The following is an 18,450-nucleotide window of genomic DNA, read 5'->3' as shown; positions in this document are numbered from 1 at the left end:
CGCTAGAGCGGAACGAGGCTGAGCACCTTTGGGCTGCAGCGGGGAGGGCACTGCCAGCCTGGGAAGCGGGGGCTGCACAGACAAGGAGCAGGGCTGGGGACATGCTATGGGATCATGGTGCTCACCCTCTCGCCATATTTGTTCCTCTTCACCAGCATCTGCTGCAGCGTCCTCAGCACCTTGATGCACAGCTTCTCCTCCGTTTCCATGAGGTCCTTGGTGTGCTGCACCAGCCTGGCACAGCAGAGCCACCGTCACACAACCGAGAGGGACAAGGGGGTCCCTGAGGGAAACGTCCCCAACATCCCTCCAGGCTGCAGGCACACACCGAGATGCACAACCCGCAAAGGATGAAGGTCACCAGCCCTTCCCAGAACTCCCAGCAATCCCTGGGTAATTGCAAAGCATCCTCACTTGGACAGGAAACCTCCGCTCTCGCATCGCTGAAATGCCTCCGTCCCCTCCATGAAAAGCAGCTCTGGCCGGTGGAGGACATCCACTAGGACAGACAGCTCAGCCTCCACCAGTGGTTTCAAGCGATCCTCCAGGGCATTGATGATGTCCTACAAGTCACAGCACACACCTTTAGGGCCAATGCATGCCTAGGAGACACGAGCATGGGAGAGGGACCCCTGCAACACCACCACCTTCTTGCTATCATGCACTGATCCATGCCACCACCTCCCCCCTCGCCCCGTACCTGCAGCTTCTCTATTATGTTCTTGTAGTCCCACTGGTTGGGGGTGGTGGAGACGCGGGGGAAGGTCCGTGTGGCCGTCTTGTAGCTGGACGTGTTCCTCTGCACGGTGCTGGTGGAGCTGCTGTTGAGCAGGGAGCTGACGTGGGCATCCAGGTCCATGGGCAGCGCGATGGAGCGGCTCTTGGCTGCAGGAGATGGAGCCAGGGTTGGGGACAGCCACGACGCAGCTCACCCCATCGGCTGGGTCCTACCACACTGCCTTGGGCTGGGCATCCCTTCACCAGCTCGTCATTTGCAGCAGAGAAGATTTGGGTTAAATACAAGAGTAAAGTCCTCCAGGCTAGAGAGGGGTGGAGCGGTGGAGTATTTCCATCCATCCCTCCCCATTGCAGCACAACATTGCCCACAGCCCCCCCAGCCCAATGTAGGATGGAAAGAGGCACCACATCCAGTTTTTGGTTGGGAAAGCCCAGCGTGGAGATGTTGTAAGAAGCACCCTGCCTCCAATTACAAAGGGAAATCCCCACCCAGTGTCTAACCACCGAGCAATCCTTTCCACACAGTGACTCAGTGCTAACAACGCTTGTCCTGAGCCAGGCGGCCACAAGCAGGCTGAGGGCAAAGTCCTGGCGAGGGAAAACCACCATAAATGCTGGCTTTGTTTCCAGACCCTTCACCAGCAGGGACACACCAGGGATCTCCCAGCCAAGCCCAGGCTTCAGTTATCCCCATGCCACCCTGGTCGCATCCGGAGATGTAGCTCAGAAAAAGCACACCCCGGAGCCAAACCTCCCCGTTCCTGGCTGGCAGCCTCTCGTCAGGGCACCCTGCCAAGACCCGCAGTAGGGACAATGGCTCTTGCTTGCTGCCGGAGCAGAGGCAGCCGAGGGTGGCTGCGTCCTCCTGGTCGGTGGGGAACGGAGCATCACTCTGGCGCGGCTCCTTACCGACCATGGCCAGCGTGCGGATGCAGGCTTCCACCGAGCTCTTGTGCTGCTGCTGCAGCCAGGGGCATTCCAGCAGCCTCATGGTGGACTGGAGAAGCTGCACCACGATGGTCTGGTGGGTCTGCAGGAGAAAGCGGACAGGTATGTATCGGTGCAAGGTGTGTCCAGACCTTGCTTTGGGGTTCCTCAGTGAGCCCCTTTCCTTCCCTGGCCAAAGCTTGGCCATGCAGCACCTCATTACCTGCAGCGAGGTGCTGTTCTCTGAGAAGGGGGAGCTGAAGAATGCATTGATGGTGTCCAGCACCACCGTCAGCACGTACTTCTCCAGTGTAGGGTCTGGCAGGCGTTTCTCTCGCTTCTTGCACATCTGTGAGGAGAAGGGAGGATGCTGATGGTACCAGGATGAGGCGAGCATGCATCTTGGCCGGATGCTGCTGGCATGCAGCGCTGCTGGGACCTTGCTGAGCCAAGGGACGTGGCTGGTGACACAGCTCCTGGGTCTACACCAGAGAGCCCTGACTGCTCCCCAGCCTGCAGTGTGGCTGCTACGCAAGTCCCCATGGTGCCCATGCCCCACGACTGGCTCCCCAGGCTTCAAGGGAGCCTCTGTGACACCAGCCTGTCCCCAGCCGATGCAACTGCTGTTGCTGCTGTGTCCCTCCCACCCAACCCTCCCCACGCACCCGGGCCATGTCCAGGGTAAAGTTCTCAAAGAGAGTCCAAATGTGGTTGCTGGTGTAGATCTCCTTCATCTCCACCTCCGTGTCCACGTAGCAGTGGTTGACGAAGTTCACGTAGGCCATCTTCACCTGCCAGGGAAGGCGGGGATGGAGGGCACAGGCACCGTCAGCAGAAGGCGATCTGTGCAAAAACCACTGGTACCCTCCTCGCTGGGCACCCCGTACCTCCGTGATGCAATCCTCATGTGTCACCACCCGCACCACGTCCTCCAAGGGCAGCAGGGACGTGCACTTGATCTCTGTGTAGACGTTCTTGCCCTCTGCGCAGGCAGCCAGCAGGTCCACCAGCGAGATGTGGTACATCAGCGGGCTGTTCTCCTCCACCCCATCCCTGGCCGCTGTCATCATCTCCAGAAGGGTGGCCAGTGAAGCCTTGTCGTTGTAGAAAACCACCACATCATCCCCGGCATTGGTGAGCTGCAGGGAAGGGTAAGTGGTCACTGCTCCCGAGGAGGACAGTCAGAAACCTCACAAGGCAGAAAATGGTGTCCTCTGCAGCTGAGCGATGAGAGGCGGCAGCCGGTGAAGGGGCTGCGCGTTTACAGGGAAAACCAGGCATTTGCCGTGCAATCAAAAAATCACAGCTTGTGGGACTCCAAAACGGTTATTGGCTCTTGGACCTCGCATTGAGTTCCTGGAGATGTTTCCTACTCCAGGGAGAAGCCAGCATGGCCAGGAAGGCTCTTCCTCAAGGAAGAAGCCAACCGTTCACCTCCCAGGAGCCATGCCCCGCTACACCCCACGCTCATGCCCCATGGGCTGGGGGAAGAGGTGCTCACCTCGGTCATGATCATGTCCTGGCACTTCTTGACGTACTTGCCCTCGGCCTTGATGATGGTGTGCAGGAAGTCGAGGTACTGCACGTGGCGGCCGTGGGTGGCCACGCAGTGGATGAAGTGCTGTGGCACCGTCTCGTTGATCTCTGAGCAGAGCTGGTAGTTGTTGAGGAAGATGTGCTGCATCGTCTCAGCCTCCAGAAGCTGTGGGACCAGGGGAGCAGAGTGAGGCCAGCAGACTGTGAGGAACAGCCTCCCCTCCTGCCCTGCCCCTTCCTCTCCTGGGGTCCTCTCCTGGCTTTTGTAACTCTTGCTCTCAGCCCCAGGAGCGGTACTGAAGTCTCTCCCAGTGCTGCTGCCTGCGACCACCCTTCGGTCCCCTCTCCTTACCCCTGGGGTCAGGAACAGGTTGAGGTGTTTGTGCAGCAGGGCCTGGTTTTCCTGATTGCCAGCACAAAACTTCTGCAGGAACTGGTGGGTGAATTTCAGGATCTCCATCATCTTGGCATCACCCTGATGAAGGGCAGAGAAGAGAAATACCCAGAGTTGGCAAGGGATGGAGAGCAGCAGCGGGCTGCTGCCCCTCCTGCCCTGCTCAGCTGCAGGACCCAGCCACGCAGGGGGGTCCCTGCATCCCCCACCCCTTGCCCTAGGCACTTCAGGACCAGCCAGCTTCTGCCCACCTACCTTCTCATAAGGGATCTGCAGCAGATCCAGCATCACTTTGTGGGCATCCATGTTCTTCAGAAGGCGCTGCTGCTTCTTGCGCACTTGCTCTCCGACCCCGCACATCTTATTCAGCCGCTCCAGGATCTGGGGAGAGAAGGACCATGGCAGAGGGGAATTGAGCCCATCAGGATGGCCACCAGCACTGGGGGCTTGCCTGCAATCCAGATGTGCTCTCCATAAACCCAGGTGCTCCCTGCATCACTGGCAAATCTTGGCAGCCCCCTCAGAATCCCTCCTTGCAGTGCCATGCAGAGAGCTCTCGTACCCGTCACCAACTCCCTCCCCTCCAGTCCCCTCAGTGCCAGGCTCACTCGCGAACCCTGGGGATGTAACAGGGCTCCTCTTTGCGCCGAGCTGGCAGGAACAACCTCTGGCTTGGACTTGTTTCTACTGAGCCACAGGAGTGCTTGGAAATCCCCCCCATGATTTCACCCTGTCCTCCTTGCTGGTGCACCCGTACGAGCCCAGGCCAGGCACACGTCGCTGGCTGTGCCTCCAGAAACAGCCCTGGGGACAGAATTCGGTCTCACTTACCCCCTTGACTATCTGATAGTTCTCGCTGCTCTTCTCTCCCGGAGCAATGACCTCTTCGTCGGCAGCATGCTGCAAGGGGACAGAAACAGCACCAGGGTCCCACTGCACTTCTCCAGAGCCTCGGGCATAACTACACCCCGCAGGACCCTCCCTGACCCTCCTCTTCCAGGGAGAGGGGTGCCCGGCCCATTGAGAGGCGTTAGGTTGAAGCGAGCTGCACCTCTGCCTCCCACTCTTCTCCTGGCCCGGTTCCCAGGGTCTTGCTCAGGCCTCTCACCTCTTTCTTCTCCTTCTTGTTCCCGTCCACCGTGCTGTCCCCTTTGCTGCTGCCCTTCTTGTCCACCCAGAGCTCCGATTTCTCCACCATGGTGCGGAGTTTGTCCAGCTCCGACTTGATCACCTTGTAGTTCTCGACATCCTGGGCTGAGATCAGGAGCTGAACCTGCCGCGACATTTCCAGGGGTCTCCAGTTTGGGGCACGAACCCCATTCCTCTCCTCTCCCAGACCTCCCTCCCAAGCAAAGGGGCCAGGACTCATCCCATGTCCTGCACCCACAGCCAAGCGTGGGCTTAGAGGTGCTCCAGAGCAGCATCCCACCAGGGTTACCTGTTTGAAGGTGTGCAAGACCTCCTGCCTCTGGCTGAAGTGCTTGAAGAGGAGTTGCAGGGAGCCGGAGATGAGCGGCGGGTAGTCGTGCATTGTCAGGTGGATCAGCACCCGCAGAAACATCCTTCCTCCCTCGTCATCCACCTCTAACATGCTGCTCGTCTTCCTGAAGCCGGGATGAAAGCACTTGGTGTTAGCAGCCACATGGGAGCTTGCGTGCACTCAGTCACCCCTCGGGGCTGATGGGGACAGCTTCATTAGCCTTTAGAGCCTCATCTTCCTCATCACCTGCATCTTTCAGCCTCAGCAGTATGGACAGGAGAGGAAGAGCCCTATGGCCAGGCTAACTACGCACCGGAGGGGGCAGGGACTCACCCCACACCGAACATGGCTTCTGCGTGCTCGCCGATCCGGTCCAGGTTCATGGCTGCAGCTGAAGAGAGAGGACAGGGAGATGAAAGGGGCGGCCAACGTGATCCCCGTGCATTGGCAGAAACCCGCAGGAACCAACCCAGCTCCCTGGCCTCTGCTCCGAGCATCCATGACGGACACAGGACACCTCACCCCATCTGCACAAACTCCGATCCCCCCCATGCTCCCTGCCAGCAGCAGCGGCGGGTGGTGAGCTTCTGGAGCTGTCACCTCCACTGCCTGTGTGTCCCCAGCCTGTGGGGTTTGCCGAGTTGAAGGTGTACCAGGAGCAAAGTGGAAGAGTTACTTGTGGAGTCAAAGGCTGGAGCCGTCCCATCAGCTGCACTGTCCTGCATGGGGTAGACTTCCACAAACTCCTTCTTGAAGACAGAAAGCAGGTAGGAAATCCTGTAGTCCAGCCGCACGTTCAGGATGAACTGGCAGCAGTGAAGAAGAAGAAAGCAAAAGTGAGTGCCTTCTTCATGCCAGCCGTCAGAAAACCATGTCTTCCCCACACCACACCATCCCACGGGTCCCACCCACAGCTCCACAGTGCTCCTCCATCCCCACCAACTCCAACCTGCAAGATCTCCAGGATCTTCAGCTTGGTCTCCATCACAACAATGTTCTCGTTCTCAATGCTCCTCCCTCTGTCCACTTGCTCTGGGGCAGACCCGGCACTGAGGCTCGGGGGGCTGAAGATAGACTGTTTTCTGCTCAGCACCATGGTGGACATCATCTGCCCAACGCCCTGGATTGACCTCCGCACGTTCTTCCCTACAGAGGCAGCCACAGTGGGCAGAGTTAATGCAGATGGAAAGGGAGGTGGCAGAGGACCAATGGAAGGACCCACTTAGACTGGAAAACGCTGTAGATATTAATCAGAGAACAAGTAGGAGGGACCGGCCATTTCTCTGGCATGGCCAAATGCTCAACACGTCCTGTCTCTCAGTACAAACCCAGCCAAAGCTTCCATGTCAGCAAATCAGCGGCTTGTTTTCTCGCAGCCAAAACTGGAAAGCACTGGGCAGACCATGGAAAACACCTTCGTGCAGGACCATGCCTGGTTATGGAGCAGGGACTCACCCGTCACCTCGTCATTGTAGACAGCCTGCATCATCAGCTGGGGGTTTTGGACACAGTCGATGATGCCCAGCAGTGTCCGTGTCAGGCGCAGCAGCTCGCTGAAGCTGTAGAAGCCGAAGTAGATGAGGTTGTGGGCAAGGCTGACGACCTGGGGAAGGACAAGGCAACTCCAGACCTCGCCATGCTTGGGGCTGAGCAGGAGAAACAAACGTGGAGCAGAGGGATGCCGGCACAGCCACCCTCGTTGCAGAGGCAGCCGCAGCCAAACCGTGTTGCATCCTGCAATGTGCCAGTGACACCGGCAGGACTCGCACCTCAAAGGTGAGCTTGTTCTTCTCCTCATTGGCGAAGGGCACCGCCTCGCTCACCACGTTGTTGAGGTAGTCCTCCACAAACTCCATGGTGCTGGCAAACTTGTTCTTCTTGTCATCGCGTGAGACGTTGAGGTTGGAGTCGTAGCTGCGAGGGGAGATGGTGGGGGTGCGCTGGATGGGAGCGAGTATCCTCACACCAAGCCTGGAAGGAGCACTGTCCAGGCACCTGCTGAGCCATCACGGCCAGAAGCGATGCTCACGACTGATGGAGCCCCCTTCCTTCTGAAGGCTGAGACCTACCGAAGTCACTCCACAAATAGCCCCCTCCCGGTCCCTGCTAAAGCCAAGCCAGTCCCTACACTAGATGGCATCTGCCATCCCACCCCCTGCCCTGTCCCTCAAAGCCGCTGCGAGCCCCAACGTGTCTCACTCTTTGATCGTGATGGCCGTGGGGATCTCGGTCCAGAGCCGTGCAAACTTCACGGGCATCACCAGCTCCTGGGGGTCCCTGTCCACATGCACGTGCAACATGAGGTGGCAGAAGGATGCCCGGAGATCGAAGGGCAGCATCTCATCTGCCATGCAGAGGAAGATCAAGTCCACACCCAGCTGCTGGGAGATCTCCTTGATGGCCAAGTACTGGCGATCCAGGCACATGCGGGCAAAGAGCTTCAGCTGGTACCTGCCCAGGGATAAGGGGGAGAGGGAGTGAGGCCGTGCAACCCTTACACCCTCACCTGGAGAGAAGATGCCGTGGGATCATCACCTGTAGTAGCTGAGGACGTTCTCATCGTGGGCATTGCCAGCCCGGGCCTCCTGCGCCAGCTGCCGGATGCTTTTCTCATGGTGGTCGTTGTTCTTGTCCGTCCAGGTGAGCCAGACCTCCTCCTCCGAGTACTCGATGCTCAGGTACTCGTGGGTCTGGGACATCTCCTTCACTGGCCTCAGCCTAGGACAGAAAAGCGGTAAAACTGGAGATGCTCCCGTGGGCAGAGAGTGGCTGCACCTCAAGGGGTGACGAGGGTTTTACCAGGGTACCGCGGGAGCTGGTGGAAGGCAAGGCCAGGCACCAAACCCTGAACGTGGACAACCTCTCCCCTTGGCTACTCACTCCGTTTTGATGAGGATGTCGCTGTTCTTTGGGTCCAGCACGCATTTGCAGATCAGCTCCTGGGTGACAGGGATGGCAATGTGGTTGGACACGCACAGGTCCGAGAGGTAGTCCAAAAACCTACAGAGCAGAGACAACTTGCTGTGAAAGGGGGGGTCCACGGGAGCTCTCTCCACCTCTAGTCGAGGCACATCCCACCCATCACGCAGCACAAAGCCCTTTAGGACGGGGCCTTTCTGGACACGCACCGTGGCTCGCGGTTCTTGCGCACCAGGCTGACGAAGGTCTCCACCTCCGTCTTCGTGATGTGCTTCTCCAGCAGCTTGCGGTTGTTGTGCAGCAGGGCCGTGATGGTGTCCTCAGCGAGGATGTCGTAGCCGATCTGGGACTGCATCATGCCAAACTGCTTGGCAATGTGCTCCTGGAGCAGGCAGAGAGGCGGTGAGCGCGCAGGGCTGGGTGTTGGAGTCTGGCAATGCCCCCCTGCCCCGCCGAGTCCTCGGCACCCCCCAGGGCTTTGCAACACGTGGCAGGATGGGGGCTCCCCCTGTCACCCCTCTCCACGCACCTGGTTCTTGCGATAGTCCTCCTGGGAGTGCCGGAGCACGCGGTAGCACAGCCGAAACATGTACTGGTACGGAGCATTTTTCTGGTCTGACAGCTCTTCCAGCCGCACCAGGGGCCCTTCCCCGCCTTTGTCCTTGAAGGGGGCTTTCAGGATCCCAAAGATCTGCCCAAAAGCAGAGATGATAAGTGCTGTGTCCCCCTCCACACCACCACCCCCGTGCATGGCTGGACAGCAGTCGTGCTTGCCCGGAGGGCTTGGTGCACCACTGGGGCATGAGCTGGAGACCAGCTAAACCTCCTCCATGGGGTTTTCCAGATCCCTGGACTCCAACGTGGTCCTGGGCAGAACAGGACATCTCTGCAGAACCTCAGCCTTGCTCAGATGCAGGGCCCCAAGGCCACTCACCTGCTTCAAGATGTTCTGCTCCCGCATCAGCTTCTGCCGTTCCCGGTTGGGCTTGGTCACCACGATGTCCAGCACGTTCTGGCCATTGTTGGGGACGTCGCTGACAAAAAACACCAAGTCCTCCAGCAGCTGGATCACGAACCTGCAAAGGGGCATGGTGCAAGTGGGCTGGGGGGGCTGCTCACCCACCCCACGCAGCCCACTCAGGCTCGGGTCCTTGCAATGATGCCGGCACATTTTGGAAGACCAAAGAGCCCACGTTCAGGGCTCAAAAGACTGCCAGGGAAGCTGCTGGCCGATCCTGCCCTCCCTGCTCGAGGTTAATAGCCGCCCTGAAGCAAGAGGTTTTACAGCCCCTATGGCTCCTAAGGAAACTATATGTGCCGGGGTAAACGCCAGGGGCTCTTGCTTATGATTCATGCTGGGTATTTTGCATTTAACGCCTCTGCCCCCTTAGTCACCTTTGCGGGACCCGCACAGGGCGGGCTGGCAGGGCGGAAGCGGCTCGCTCAGTCCCACGGGGAATCTGTGTTTGCTCAGGAAGCACCAAGAACCCACCCACCTAAAAATAATACCGTGACTAACCCGGCTGCCCCTATCATGGGGCCATCTCTCAGCCCCTCGGATATTTTTCTAGCGGCAAAGGAGGGGCCGGAGCGGGGCTGCGGCGTTATCTGGTTTCCTCGCCAGACTCCTGGGAGAAGCAGGCGTGGATTTGGGTTGTGGGCAGGAAAGCAAGACAGCGCTGGCACCAAGACCCAGGCAGGGGCCCCATCCTGCAGCGATGCTGGAGAGTCCTTGGAGGAGCCCAGCAGGGCCCCATCTCCCAGGGGAAATGACTTTTTACCTCCGGTCATTCTGGCTGAGAAAACCTTCGTTCATCTTCTCCACCACGTTGGCCAGCATCGAGCTGGCGTCGTTAGCAAAGTCCAGGTCCCGGATCTCAGACACGGGCACGGAGACGATGGCGAAAGCTTCTTTGTCTTCTTTGGTGGGACACGTGCCCAGCTGGGAAGCAAGGGGGAAGCAGCATCACACAGACAGGGCAATGCCAAGCATGTCCCCACCATCTGCCACCAACCCGGGTGAAGTCAGTGACCCAGTTCATCCCCATCGGAAGGACTGGGGTGGGCTCTAGGTTACTGGGATGGGCTCTAGGCTGATGTCCAGCCACTCCTTTGGATCATCAGGGTATTTCAGTCCCTGGGTAAAGCCCGGCTGCTGGGTGGGAAGGAGCATGCTAAGAGCTATTGGGGTGCAGGGGATAAATCCACGCACGGGAAGAGGGAGCGGGGCCGTACCATGAGGCGAATGGGCCTCTCCTCATCGATGTCAATGGGCACGTTGGTGCTCTGGATCCAGGTGTTGGTGCAGAGGTGGCGCAGCCTCACGTAGGAGTTCCTGCAAATGGCACAGTGTCCTGGTGAGCGATCCCCACGTGGACACACCAGCACCCACCATTTCCCCCGACGCCCACCAAAGCTCCCCCCGCCCCAAGAACAGACTTGCCAAAGTTTCACACCACGCAGTTAAGCCTCCCTTCTTTATTTCAATCCCTCTGTGGCGGCACGTGCTTACATACCGCGGGACAAAGGAGTCCGTCTTCTGCAGCGTGGTAGGGTCCAGCTCAAAGAGGGAGGCGATGTCATTGCCGTGGGGCACAGCCACCAGCCGGTATTTGATCTTCTCCCCCGTGTTCCTGCGGCTGGCACGGCCGCTGCCCCCCTGCACCAGGGAAAGCGGCTTTAAGCCCGGCGCGGGGCGGCCGCCCCGCCGAGCCCAGCCTCCCTGCGCACATGGCATCGGAGGAGACACGCAGCGGCTACGCTCAGAGCAGAAGCTTTCGCTCGGATGCCGGGCTGAGCCTCGCAGCGCGGAGACGCACGAGGGGCTGCAAGAGCACAAGCGCGGCATGATGCACCTGAGCTACGAGGCCACCCCTTCTCCGAATCTCACCAACAGCAAACAGAAAAACCCCCTGAAAGTCCAAATCTCTCTTCTACCAGCACTTCCCCGTGGCCTGGGGATCCAACATGCACTGGGACCCCTCCAAGAGATTTCGGCAGGGTCCTCTCGCAAGCGGGACACAGGGATGCTACTCTACAGCGCAGGGATGCTCTGCTGGGCAGCGGCACAGCCTCCGGCCGCAGCCTCGGCACCAAGCGGGACCCGGCGGCACGGCACGGGCGCTGTCCCTGCGGCAGGCTCTGTTTCGGGGCATTTCCCTGCTTTCAGGCAGAGTCTAAGAGACGGCGTGATTTCAGGCAGCGGCAGCAGCATTTCTGCTAGCGATGCTGCACACAGCTCACCGTGGGCGCTGCTTTGGGCTCAGCCACGTCTCCTTTATAACTTGGGTTTTCCTGAAAAGTTAAAGAGGGAGATGAAAGACAGCTATCAGTCCTCCCACTCGGTCCCTCCAAAACCCTGAGGACGGGGTGTTATCTCTACTCCTGCCTTCCTCGATCACATCGCAGAGAGAGGAAACCTGCCCAGATGGGGCTGGAGGACGTGACCCATCCCCAGTGCACAGCGCTCCGTCCCCCAGGAGCGGGACGGGGTGAGCCCTGGTGAGCAGACCCTGGGCTCTGCGTTGCAGCAAGACGAGCTCTTGCTGTAGATCCCTCGAAGCCCCAGGCTGAGGTCTCAGTAAGCAACACAAGCCGGGCAGCACCAGCCTGGGATGGGAATCATTCTGTGTTCTTCTTTCCTCTGCAGAAGATGTCACCTGAGTGTCTTTTGGTTTAAAGCAGCCATTTCAGAGCCCCAGTATTTGCTATTTTCCATCCTGCCAGTGGTGGAAAGGGCCCTGGGGGCTGCCTTGGGTTGTATTCTCCAGCTTAAGGAGCACCTTTGGTACACGGTGCATCAAGATCCCCCGCGGTACATCCCTGCTCCCCTGGCAGCAGGGTGTAACAGTCTTTCCCTTGGTCCTGGCAGCTCATTTGTGTCGTACAAACCACATTATCTAAGTGCGGAAACCTCTTTGTGCCTCTATCAGGAGGCCTTGAGCTGGCCTTAAACAGGAGCAAAAAAATTTGGCAAATGATGTTTCCAGGCCCAGATTTTGCCCACACCCTTCCCAGGCAAGGACAGCCCTGGATGCTGCTGTGGACCAGAGGATGAGGATGGGCAAAACCTGATCAGGAAGAGTTAAACGCAGCAGGATGAATTCTCTCCCGCTTCCGTCTTACCAGGAGGTTGTGCCGGTGCAGTCCCTTGGCCGAGAGCAGGCAAAAAGAGGAAAGCCCTGGCCACCCCATCCTGCCCTCCCTGGGCCAGAAGAGGAGGGAGCTAGGAACAGCAATTTTGGCAAGCGAACCCTTGCACTGCGGAGTGGGGGATTTCAGGGGGAAAGCCTAGCCCTGCCAATGGGCAAATGATGATGATGCTCCCAGCCTCCTGCAAGCAAGAAGGAGCCACGAAGGTCCAGGGCAGGACGGCTCCGAAAGCAAACTGGAGTGGGGCCAGAGGCAATCCTGGGCATCGCTGCTCTGTCTAAGGGTGGGTGGGCACTGCCTTTGCAAAGGATAAGGGATGGTACCAGCCTCTCGAGGGCAGGGCAGGTCTCTGTGACCCTTTGCTTGCCCCCTTACCTCCGCTGCCAGGTAGTTGCCCGTGGCGAGGTGCTTGAATCGGTACAAGCCGTTCCAGTGTCCGGCTCCCCCTCGGCACGGGTCGTGGTGGACCACCTGGGAGAAGCAGAGGAGAGCTCAGCTGTGGGGAACCGGGACACCGTTCCTGTCTCCCAGCCTCCTCTGACCCCAGGCAAACACGCTGGTGATAAGAGCTCCATCCTATCTCAAAGGCGGCCATGAGTAAATATACTCGGTGCGCAGAGCTCAGACAGACACTGGTGCCCAACCACCAGCAGCTCCGGTTCCCAGTGCTCTCATGGAGCTCGAGCCTTGCACTGGCTTTCACCAGGGCAGTCGGGCTACCAGAAGTGGAAATGTATAGAAATAACCACTGCTTCTAGCAACACCCCCCCCAATGAAAGTGCAGCAACCCACGGAGGTACCCCGAAAGCCCACGGACACGCGCTGCGTCCCCTCCCCGCTCACCTCCACCTCCCACAGGGCGTTGGAGCTGGTGGCCGAGGTAGCCGACTGTCTCAGGGTGGTGCGGAGGAAGACGTGCAGCTTGCCTTTGTACTCGTCGCAGGTGAGAAACTTTTCCTGCTCAGCGTGGAAGAGCCTCACCACGTCCCCCTGGCACAGGGACACAGCGGTGAGACCCAGGGATGGGGCTCTCCTACAGACTGACGTAGCCCCTCCTGCAACCCCCCACCCTGCATGGTGATGGGATCCGCCGTGTACGTGGTCCAGAGCAGAGCACAGCTCCCGGCCACCGCACGGCAGGACCACGGGAGCCTGGGCATCGCAGGACACCATCAGCTTTTCCAGTCCTACCTACCTGAGCTGGGCTAAAACCTGCCTCTAGCAGCATAAATGCTCCTCTAAGCCCAGGGAAAGGCACCTTGCATGGGCACGGGGCACCCTGCACTCTGCAATGCCATCGCTCCGTTTACTCATGCAAGTCACTTCTCTCTGCTTCCCCTCCCCAGGCTGTAAAATAGGTGCAAACCTACCATTTTACACCCCTGGAGCGGGCAGAGGCTCTGCTCACCAATGTGTTTAAGGCATTAACGCCCCGGGAAGGAGGACACAGTGGATGCGGGAAGCCAGGGATAAGTGCGGCCCCTGGGGATGAGGGTCTGTAAGATCATAACAATCAATATCCATCCAGCTGCTTCCTGGAGGACCTCAGCCCCAAACAATAGCTCTGCAGGGAAAGTTCCTTTCCCAGGCAACAGCCAGCCCTGCTGCACAGCTAAACAGCTGAAAATTGTCCTCGCAGCTAGAAGCTGCTGCTGGCACTACGTGTGCCTCATATTGTCCTTGAGAGCCAATTTAATACAATAAGGCGGAGGGTAATTTCATGCCCCCCTGGGTACCTGCTGCCAGGAGATACTAAAATATCCAACTCTAGCTTGCTGTTAAGTTCTCCAAGTGATGAATTCTCCTAGAAATTAAGGTCCTCAAGGCAGGATCTCTTTCCTCTACCCTTGTCACGCAGCCAAACGGCTGTTCACACGTCCTGCCCCCGCAGGGGACCGGGGCCGGGTGCCCGGAGCCCACCACGTCCCGGGCGGCCGGCGGCGGCTGAACCTCCTTCCTTACCCCTTTCAGCACTTCCTCCATGTGGTCACAGAACTGCATAAAAAGGTTGATTTTCCAGCTGGTGTTACAATTGACCGAGTTCACCTGAAGAGCAAGAGAGTGAGGTCGTGATCCCTGGGACAAGGAAAAAAAGGAAGAAAAAGGAAAAAAAAAAACCGCAAGCCCCAAAAGCCAGACCCCATACAGGCAGCCTGGCCCCAGCCCAGCCCCCCCGTACCTCCTTGCAGCCGGCGTTGTCAGCAAGCTCGTAGTTGCTGGCGTGCAGCGGCTGCCCGGCATTGACGGGGTTCAGGATGACTTTGTCTCCCACAACTACCTGAGAAGCAAAATGAGAAAGCGGAGAGCGAGCATGAGACCGGGCAGCCCGCAGGGAAGTGAGCCCTGGCAGGCGGCACGCACGGCGCCTTCTGCACATCTTCACTGAGGGACATTTCGGCCCCGTGCTCACGTTATCTCCATTGCTCCTCAGCTTCCAGAAGGGCTGGATGAAAAGCCAGGATCCCTCGTTGCCGGTGGCATCCAGCGTCACCCGCATGGCGTTTTTCTCAAGCAGGGCCGGCAGCCGCTTGTTCACCGTCAGGTACTTGTTGCTCTTCATGTGGAGGAGCTGGAAAGGCAAACGCCGGGGTGAGCTGTGACAGTACAGCCCCCCGAGGTCCCCAGGGCTGGTCATACCCAGGAGAGATCCTGTGAGCCCTTTCCCAGCAGCTGCCTGACTTGCGTGTGCCAGATCTGTGCATCCTCCCCCAAAACTCATCGGCTGAGCGCAGAGGAGGGGAGAGCGAGCCCGTACCTGTATGACGCTGCCGTATTTCACCACGTCGCCATGCACTTTCTTGTTCTCCGTCTCGTTCTGCTTCTGCTCCATCTGGGCTGCATGCTGAATGCCAAAAGGAGAAGAGCTGAGTGCAGGAGCACCCTCCTCACTCCTCAGGAGCAAGCCCCAGAGGGGCCACCTGCACCCTCAGCTATGGGGAGGATAAGACGGGCTGGGACGCAGCATCAGCATCCCTCTGTCCCCCGGACAACACGGGCCAGAGCTACAATATGGTCCTCGGCATCCGAGAGCTCAGCCTAGGACCACGGTGTGGCCCTGAGCAGCCATATGAAGTCCATGCAAGCTTTAAACAGAGGATTTAAAAATTGGGACAGGGACAAAATGGCACTGAAATTCCCCCAAAACCCCAGCAGGTCTTACAGGGCAGTGCCAAAAGGGGACTCTGTGCACAGGCCAGGGACTGGGGCAATGCACCCATCTCAGCCCCACTGCAGCAGAGCCGTGGGGACCGGGGGCTCCCGGCAGCACCAAGACCAAAGAGCAAAAGGCACGGTGCCATGCCTGGAGATGGCTGCAGGTCCAGACCTGCTGCAGCAGATGCAGCAGGATGGGTCCCCACTGGCCAAGATGCCCTAAGAGTGGATTACTCAGCACTGCTTGCAGCCCCTTTCTCCAAAACCACAGACATTTTCCATGCGGTTGCTCTGACAGTCGGAGGAGTGATGTCGACGTATGTGGAGCAAGGCAGGGACTTGCTCCCGCAGCAGATCTGTCTGGGAATGGCGAGGGTGCGCTGACAGCCCCGGCACCAGCCCAGGCACAGCCTGGGCAGCACCAGCCCAGTATTCCCCCGCAGCTGGGATGGGAAACGGTGGCGAGGGATGGAGCTGGGACAGCATCTACCTTTTCCCATCCTGCTTTCGTCCCCTTTCGCTTGAGGGCAGAGGAACTGGGAAACACAGCTGGAATCGTGACTCCGCACTGGGAAGATGGGGCAGCCGGTCCGCGAGTGCCGGAGCAGGTGATGCTGGGGCTTTGAATGCATCTGGCACACGGTGTGGCAGTACAAACCCTTTGCTCTTTTGAATGTTGCCACCACTTTAGTTAACCCTCCGTCCCCACGCAACTCTGGGTGCCACCCAGGGACGTGAGCCCCGTGGTGGTGCATGCTGCCATCAGGAAAACAAACCTGCTGCCAAGAAATCCCGAACTGATGTGGAGCTGCGAGTTTAACAACCCCATGGAGCAACTCGGCTCCAGTGAGAGATCCAGCAGCATGGCTTGCCCTAAATCCACATCCAGATCTGAGCTCCTTCCTTGCTGAAAGCCAGTGGGGCCGGGAGTGGGAACTGGCTGTCCCAAGCACGCAAGCCCACGGGGGCTGATGTTCCCAACCTGTCCCCTGGATGGGACGGGGTCTGTCCCCAAGCCATGGCAGGATGGGGTGTCAGGGACGCACGCTGGGGTGGGCAGCCCGGGACGGTGCAGGGAGGATGGGGAGCCGTCAGCAGAGCGGGAGGAAAGCCTCCACAACATGTCTGCACCGCATCTGGCTGTACCTACAACTAGTCAGCAGAGAAAACACCGAGCCTTAAACCCACTTAAAAACAACAGCGCAAGAGCACAAGCTCAGAAAGGCGACCGTGGGCATTGCGGACAGCCGGGCAGAGTTTCTCTGCTTGAGACCCAGGCTGCTTCTGCTTCAGGAAATTATCTCCGTGGGTTGGAAGATGTTTTCAGCCTGTGGCTGATGCTGATAAATCGCAGCCTGGAGTCCGGTGTCCTGCCAGGATGTCCAGGGGCTTTGCGGCAGCACGGGCAGCGCTTTGCAGAGAGCTTCCTCCCTGCCCGGGCTCCCGAGTGCTCGGCTCCGGATGCGAAGGAGCATTTGCCAAAAGGCCAACACCGGGAGCAGCGGAAAGGAGCAAGGAAATGTCAGAATCTCTTTAAGACAAATCTTAACCAAGGTGCAATCAATCAGGCTCAGAAATGAGCCTCTCCGTCCAGTCGTGGCCAGTACAGCTGTCGACATTACAAGTTACAGTCTAACTGGAGCAGGAAAATAGTGTTTCCATACGCCAGTGACCATGTACAGCTGGACATGGCAGGAGGCACTGACCCTGTCCCGGCATCTCCAAACCAAGCTGGGACGCCCTGTCCGGACACTGCATCAGACCTCGCTCCCCAAAGGCAAAACTGGGGGACTGGTGGGGCTGGACTTGAAGCCTGACGAGATGATTTAATGAATCTCTCCTGAGCTTTAGTTTTATGAATCATCCTCGGGACCTCGCCAGCTGTCTGAGGCGATTATGCAATGTTTAACATGGGCCTTTTCCAAACCTCGTGGAAGTAAACAGGAGCCTTACTCTTCCACAGCCCTTTGGAGCAAGTCCTGGCCGCAGCAGCTCCCTCCTCCGTGCCAGGCACCCCTGGGGGGTGCGGGGCTGCGCTCACAGAGCACCTCTGCCCGCTCTGCCACGGGCTCCTCTGCACAAGGAGCATCGCAAGGACCGAGACAGCAAAGGCTGGGCACAGCGGCAAGGGTGGAAAGGCAGGTGGACATTGCCTCTCATCCCAAAAGCAGCATTGCTGCCCTCCCTTCCTCTCTCCACCTGCTCAGTCCCCTGGATCCTTCTCTCCAGGTCTTCCCTCAGACATCTCCCTTGCACTGGGAGCAATAAAATCACCTGTGGCTCCTTGGTCACCTCTATATTCACCCCACGCTGTCATAGCGTGGACTAAGCGTGGCCATGCCGTGCCGCCCAGGGCTCGCCCCTGCACTAAGAGCACGTGAGCAGGCATGGCACGAAAGCAAAAGAGCTGTCGGGAGCCTGTGGCAGGATCCAAAGTTGAATTGCCTCTCACATCGGAGGCCGGATAAGAGCATTGCGTAAGAAGGGCAACCCAGGGTGCAGCATGCATCCCTGGGGGCCAGTCTATCTGGGACCACAACCCTCAGTCCTGCAGATGCCAGCGCAAAGCACCTTACAGAGCTCCTATCTCAATCACCTTATTAGACACCCTATGCCATGATTAATTAAGAGCTGACAGCCACAGGAGCCATTCGTCTAGAAAATGTGGCTGTGGCTAATGGTCCACAGTGAAGGGAGGGTGGTGGGACAGGAGACAACAGAGCTGAGCAGAGGGACACCCTGCGGACAGCAAAACCCAGGGCAGGTCCTGGCCTCCATGCAGGCTGTTTTCTGGGAAGCAAAACATACCAGGTTTGGCACAGCGAGAGGTTTGGATGTCATCATCCCACCAACCCACAGGGACCGTCCACTCTGCTCACCTGGAGTTTCTGCAGCAGCACCACATCCGCGATCTTCTCCTTGTCCTGCTTGGTTTGCTTGGCTTTCCAGTACTGCTTCTGGGCAGAGTAGCGGTTCATGGGACATACTTTGAAGAGGCAATCTGGGAGGAGAGGAAGGCAAGCGTGAGGCTGCAGCAGCCACGTGGTCGCCAGCCACCAGTGTGTCCCCAGTTGGGCCAACGTCACCGAGGGGCAGGAGCGAGTGCTCCTCTGGGACACTGCTCCTGTCCCAGCAGCATCGCTGGGAGACG

At 58.7% G+C, this 18,450-nt stretch overlaps 1 protein-coding gene across 2 annotated transcripts in view; it reads right to left on the bottom strand.

Annotated features, from left to right (window-relative positions):
* Nucleotides 1–18,450, bottom strand: part of ITPR3 (inositol 1,4,5-trisphosphate receptor type 3) — a 43,199-nt gene that overhangs the window by 12,253 nt on the left and 12,496 nt on the right. For both annotated transcript variants that reach the window (XR_005931235.1, XM_029999378.2), the window contains exons 3-37: nucleotides 18,179–18,300; nucleotides 14,902–14,988; nucleotides 14,557–14,715; nucleotides 14,326–14,424; nucleotides 14,109–14,192; nucleotides 12,990–13,136; nucleotides 12,522–12,617; nucleotides 11,238–11,288; nucleotides 10,511–10,653; nucleotides 10,230–10,329; nucleotides 9,776–9,936; nucleotides 8,929–9,070; nucleotides 8,524–8,685; nucleotides 8,204–8,376; nucleotides 7,956–8,075; nucleotides 7,611–7,793; nucleotides 7,275–7,526; nucleotides 6,845–6,989; nucleotides 6,531–6,678; nucleotides 6,025–6,221; nucleotides 5,752–5,881; nucleotides 5,409–5,466; nucleotides 5,034–5,199; nucleotides 4,704–4,868; nucleotides 4,427–4,495; nucleotides 3,851–3,976; nucleotides 3,554–3,676; nucleotides 3,167–3,367; nucleotides 2,553–2,804; nucleotides 2,331–2,456; nucleotides 1,889–2,014; nucleotides 1,648–1,768; nucleotides 701–885; nucleotides 415–563; nucleotides 126–234 (exon numbers count right to left, since the gene is read on the bottom strand). Coding sequence is in view for 1 of the 2 variants with exons in the window: in XM_029999378.2 (XP_029855238.1) it covers nucleotides 126–234; nucleotides 415–563; nucleotides 701–885; nucleotides 1,648–1,768; nucleotides 1,889–2,014; nucleotides 2,331–2,456; nucleotides 2,553–2,804; nucleotides 3,167–3,367; nucleotides 3,554–3,676; nucleotides 3,851–3,976; nucleotides 4,427–4,495; nucleotides 4,704–4,868; nucleotides 5,034–5,199; nucleotides 5,409–5,466; nucleotides 5,752–5,881; nucleotides 6,025–6,221; nucleotides 6,531–6,678; nucleotides 6,845–6,989; nucleotides 7,275–7,526; nucleotides 7,611–7,793; nucleotides 7,956–8,075; nucleotides 8,204–8,376; nucleotides 8,524–8,685; nucleotides 8,929–9,070; nucleotides 9,776–9,936; nucleotides 10,230–10,329; nucleotides 10,511–10,653; nucleotides 11,238–11,288; nucleotides 12,522–12,617; nucleotides 12,990–13,136; nucleotides 14,109–14,192; nucleotides 14,326–14,424; nucleotides 14,557–14,715; nucleotides 14,902–14,988; nucleotides 18,179–18,300 (4,877 nt within the window). In the remaining variant the exon portion in view is untranslated. The remainder of the gene's footprint in view (nucleotides 1–125; nucleotides 235–414; nucleotides 564–700; nucleotides 886–1,647; nucleotides 1,769–1,888; nucleotides 2,015–2,330; nucleotides 2,457–2,552; nucleotides 2,805–3,166; nucleotides 3,368–3,553; nucleotides 3,677–3,850; nucleotides 3,977–4,426; nucleotides 4,496–4,703; nucleotides 4,869–5,033; nucleotides 5,200–5,408; nucleotides 5,467–5,751; nucleotides 5,882–6,024; nucleotides 6,222–6,530; nucleotides 6,679–6,844; nucleotides 6,990–7,274; nucleotides 7,527–7,610; nucleotides 7,794–7,955; nucleotides 8,076–8,203; nucleotides 8,377–8,523; nucleotides 8,686–8,928; nucleotides 9,071–9,775; nucleotides 9,937–10,229; nucleotides 10,330–10,510; nucleotides 10,654–11,237; nucleotides 11,289–12,521; nucleotides 12,618–12,989; nucleotides 13,137–14,108; nucleotides 14,193–14,325; nucleotides 14,425–14,556; nucleotides 14,716–14,901; nucleotides 14,989–18,178; nucleotides 18,301–18,450) is intronic.

This window comes from Aquila chrysaetos, chromosome 24 (assembly GCF_900496995.4).
Source record: "Aquila chrysaetos chrysaetos chromosome 24, bAquChr1.4, whole genome shotgun sequence".
In the NCBI taxonomy this organism is placed as follows: Eukaryota; Metazoa; Chordata; class Aves; order Accipitriformes; family Accipitridae; genus Aquila; species Aquila chrysaetos.
Note: the sequence above shows the minus strand (reverse complement) of the source record. Positions and strands in the feature narration are given on the sequence as shown.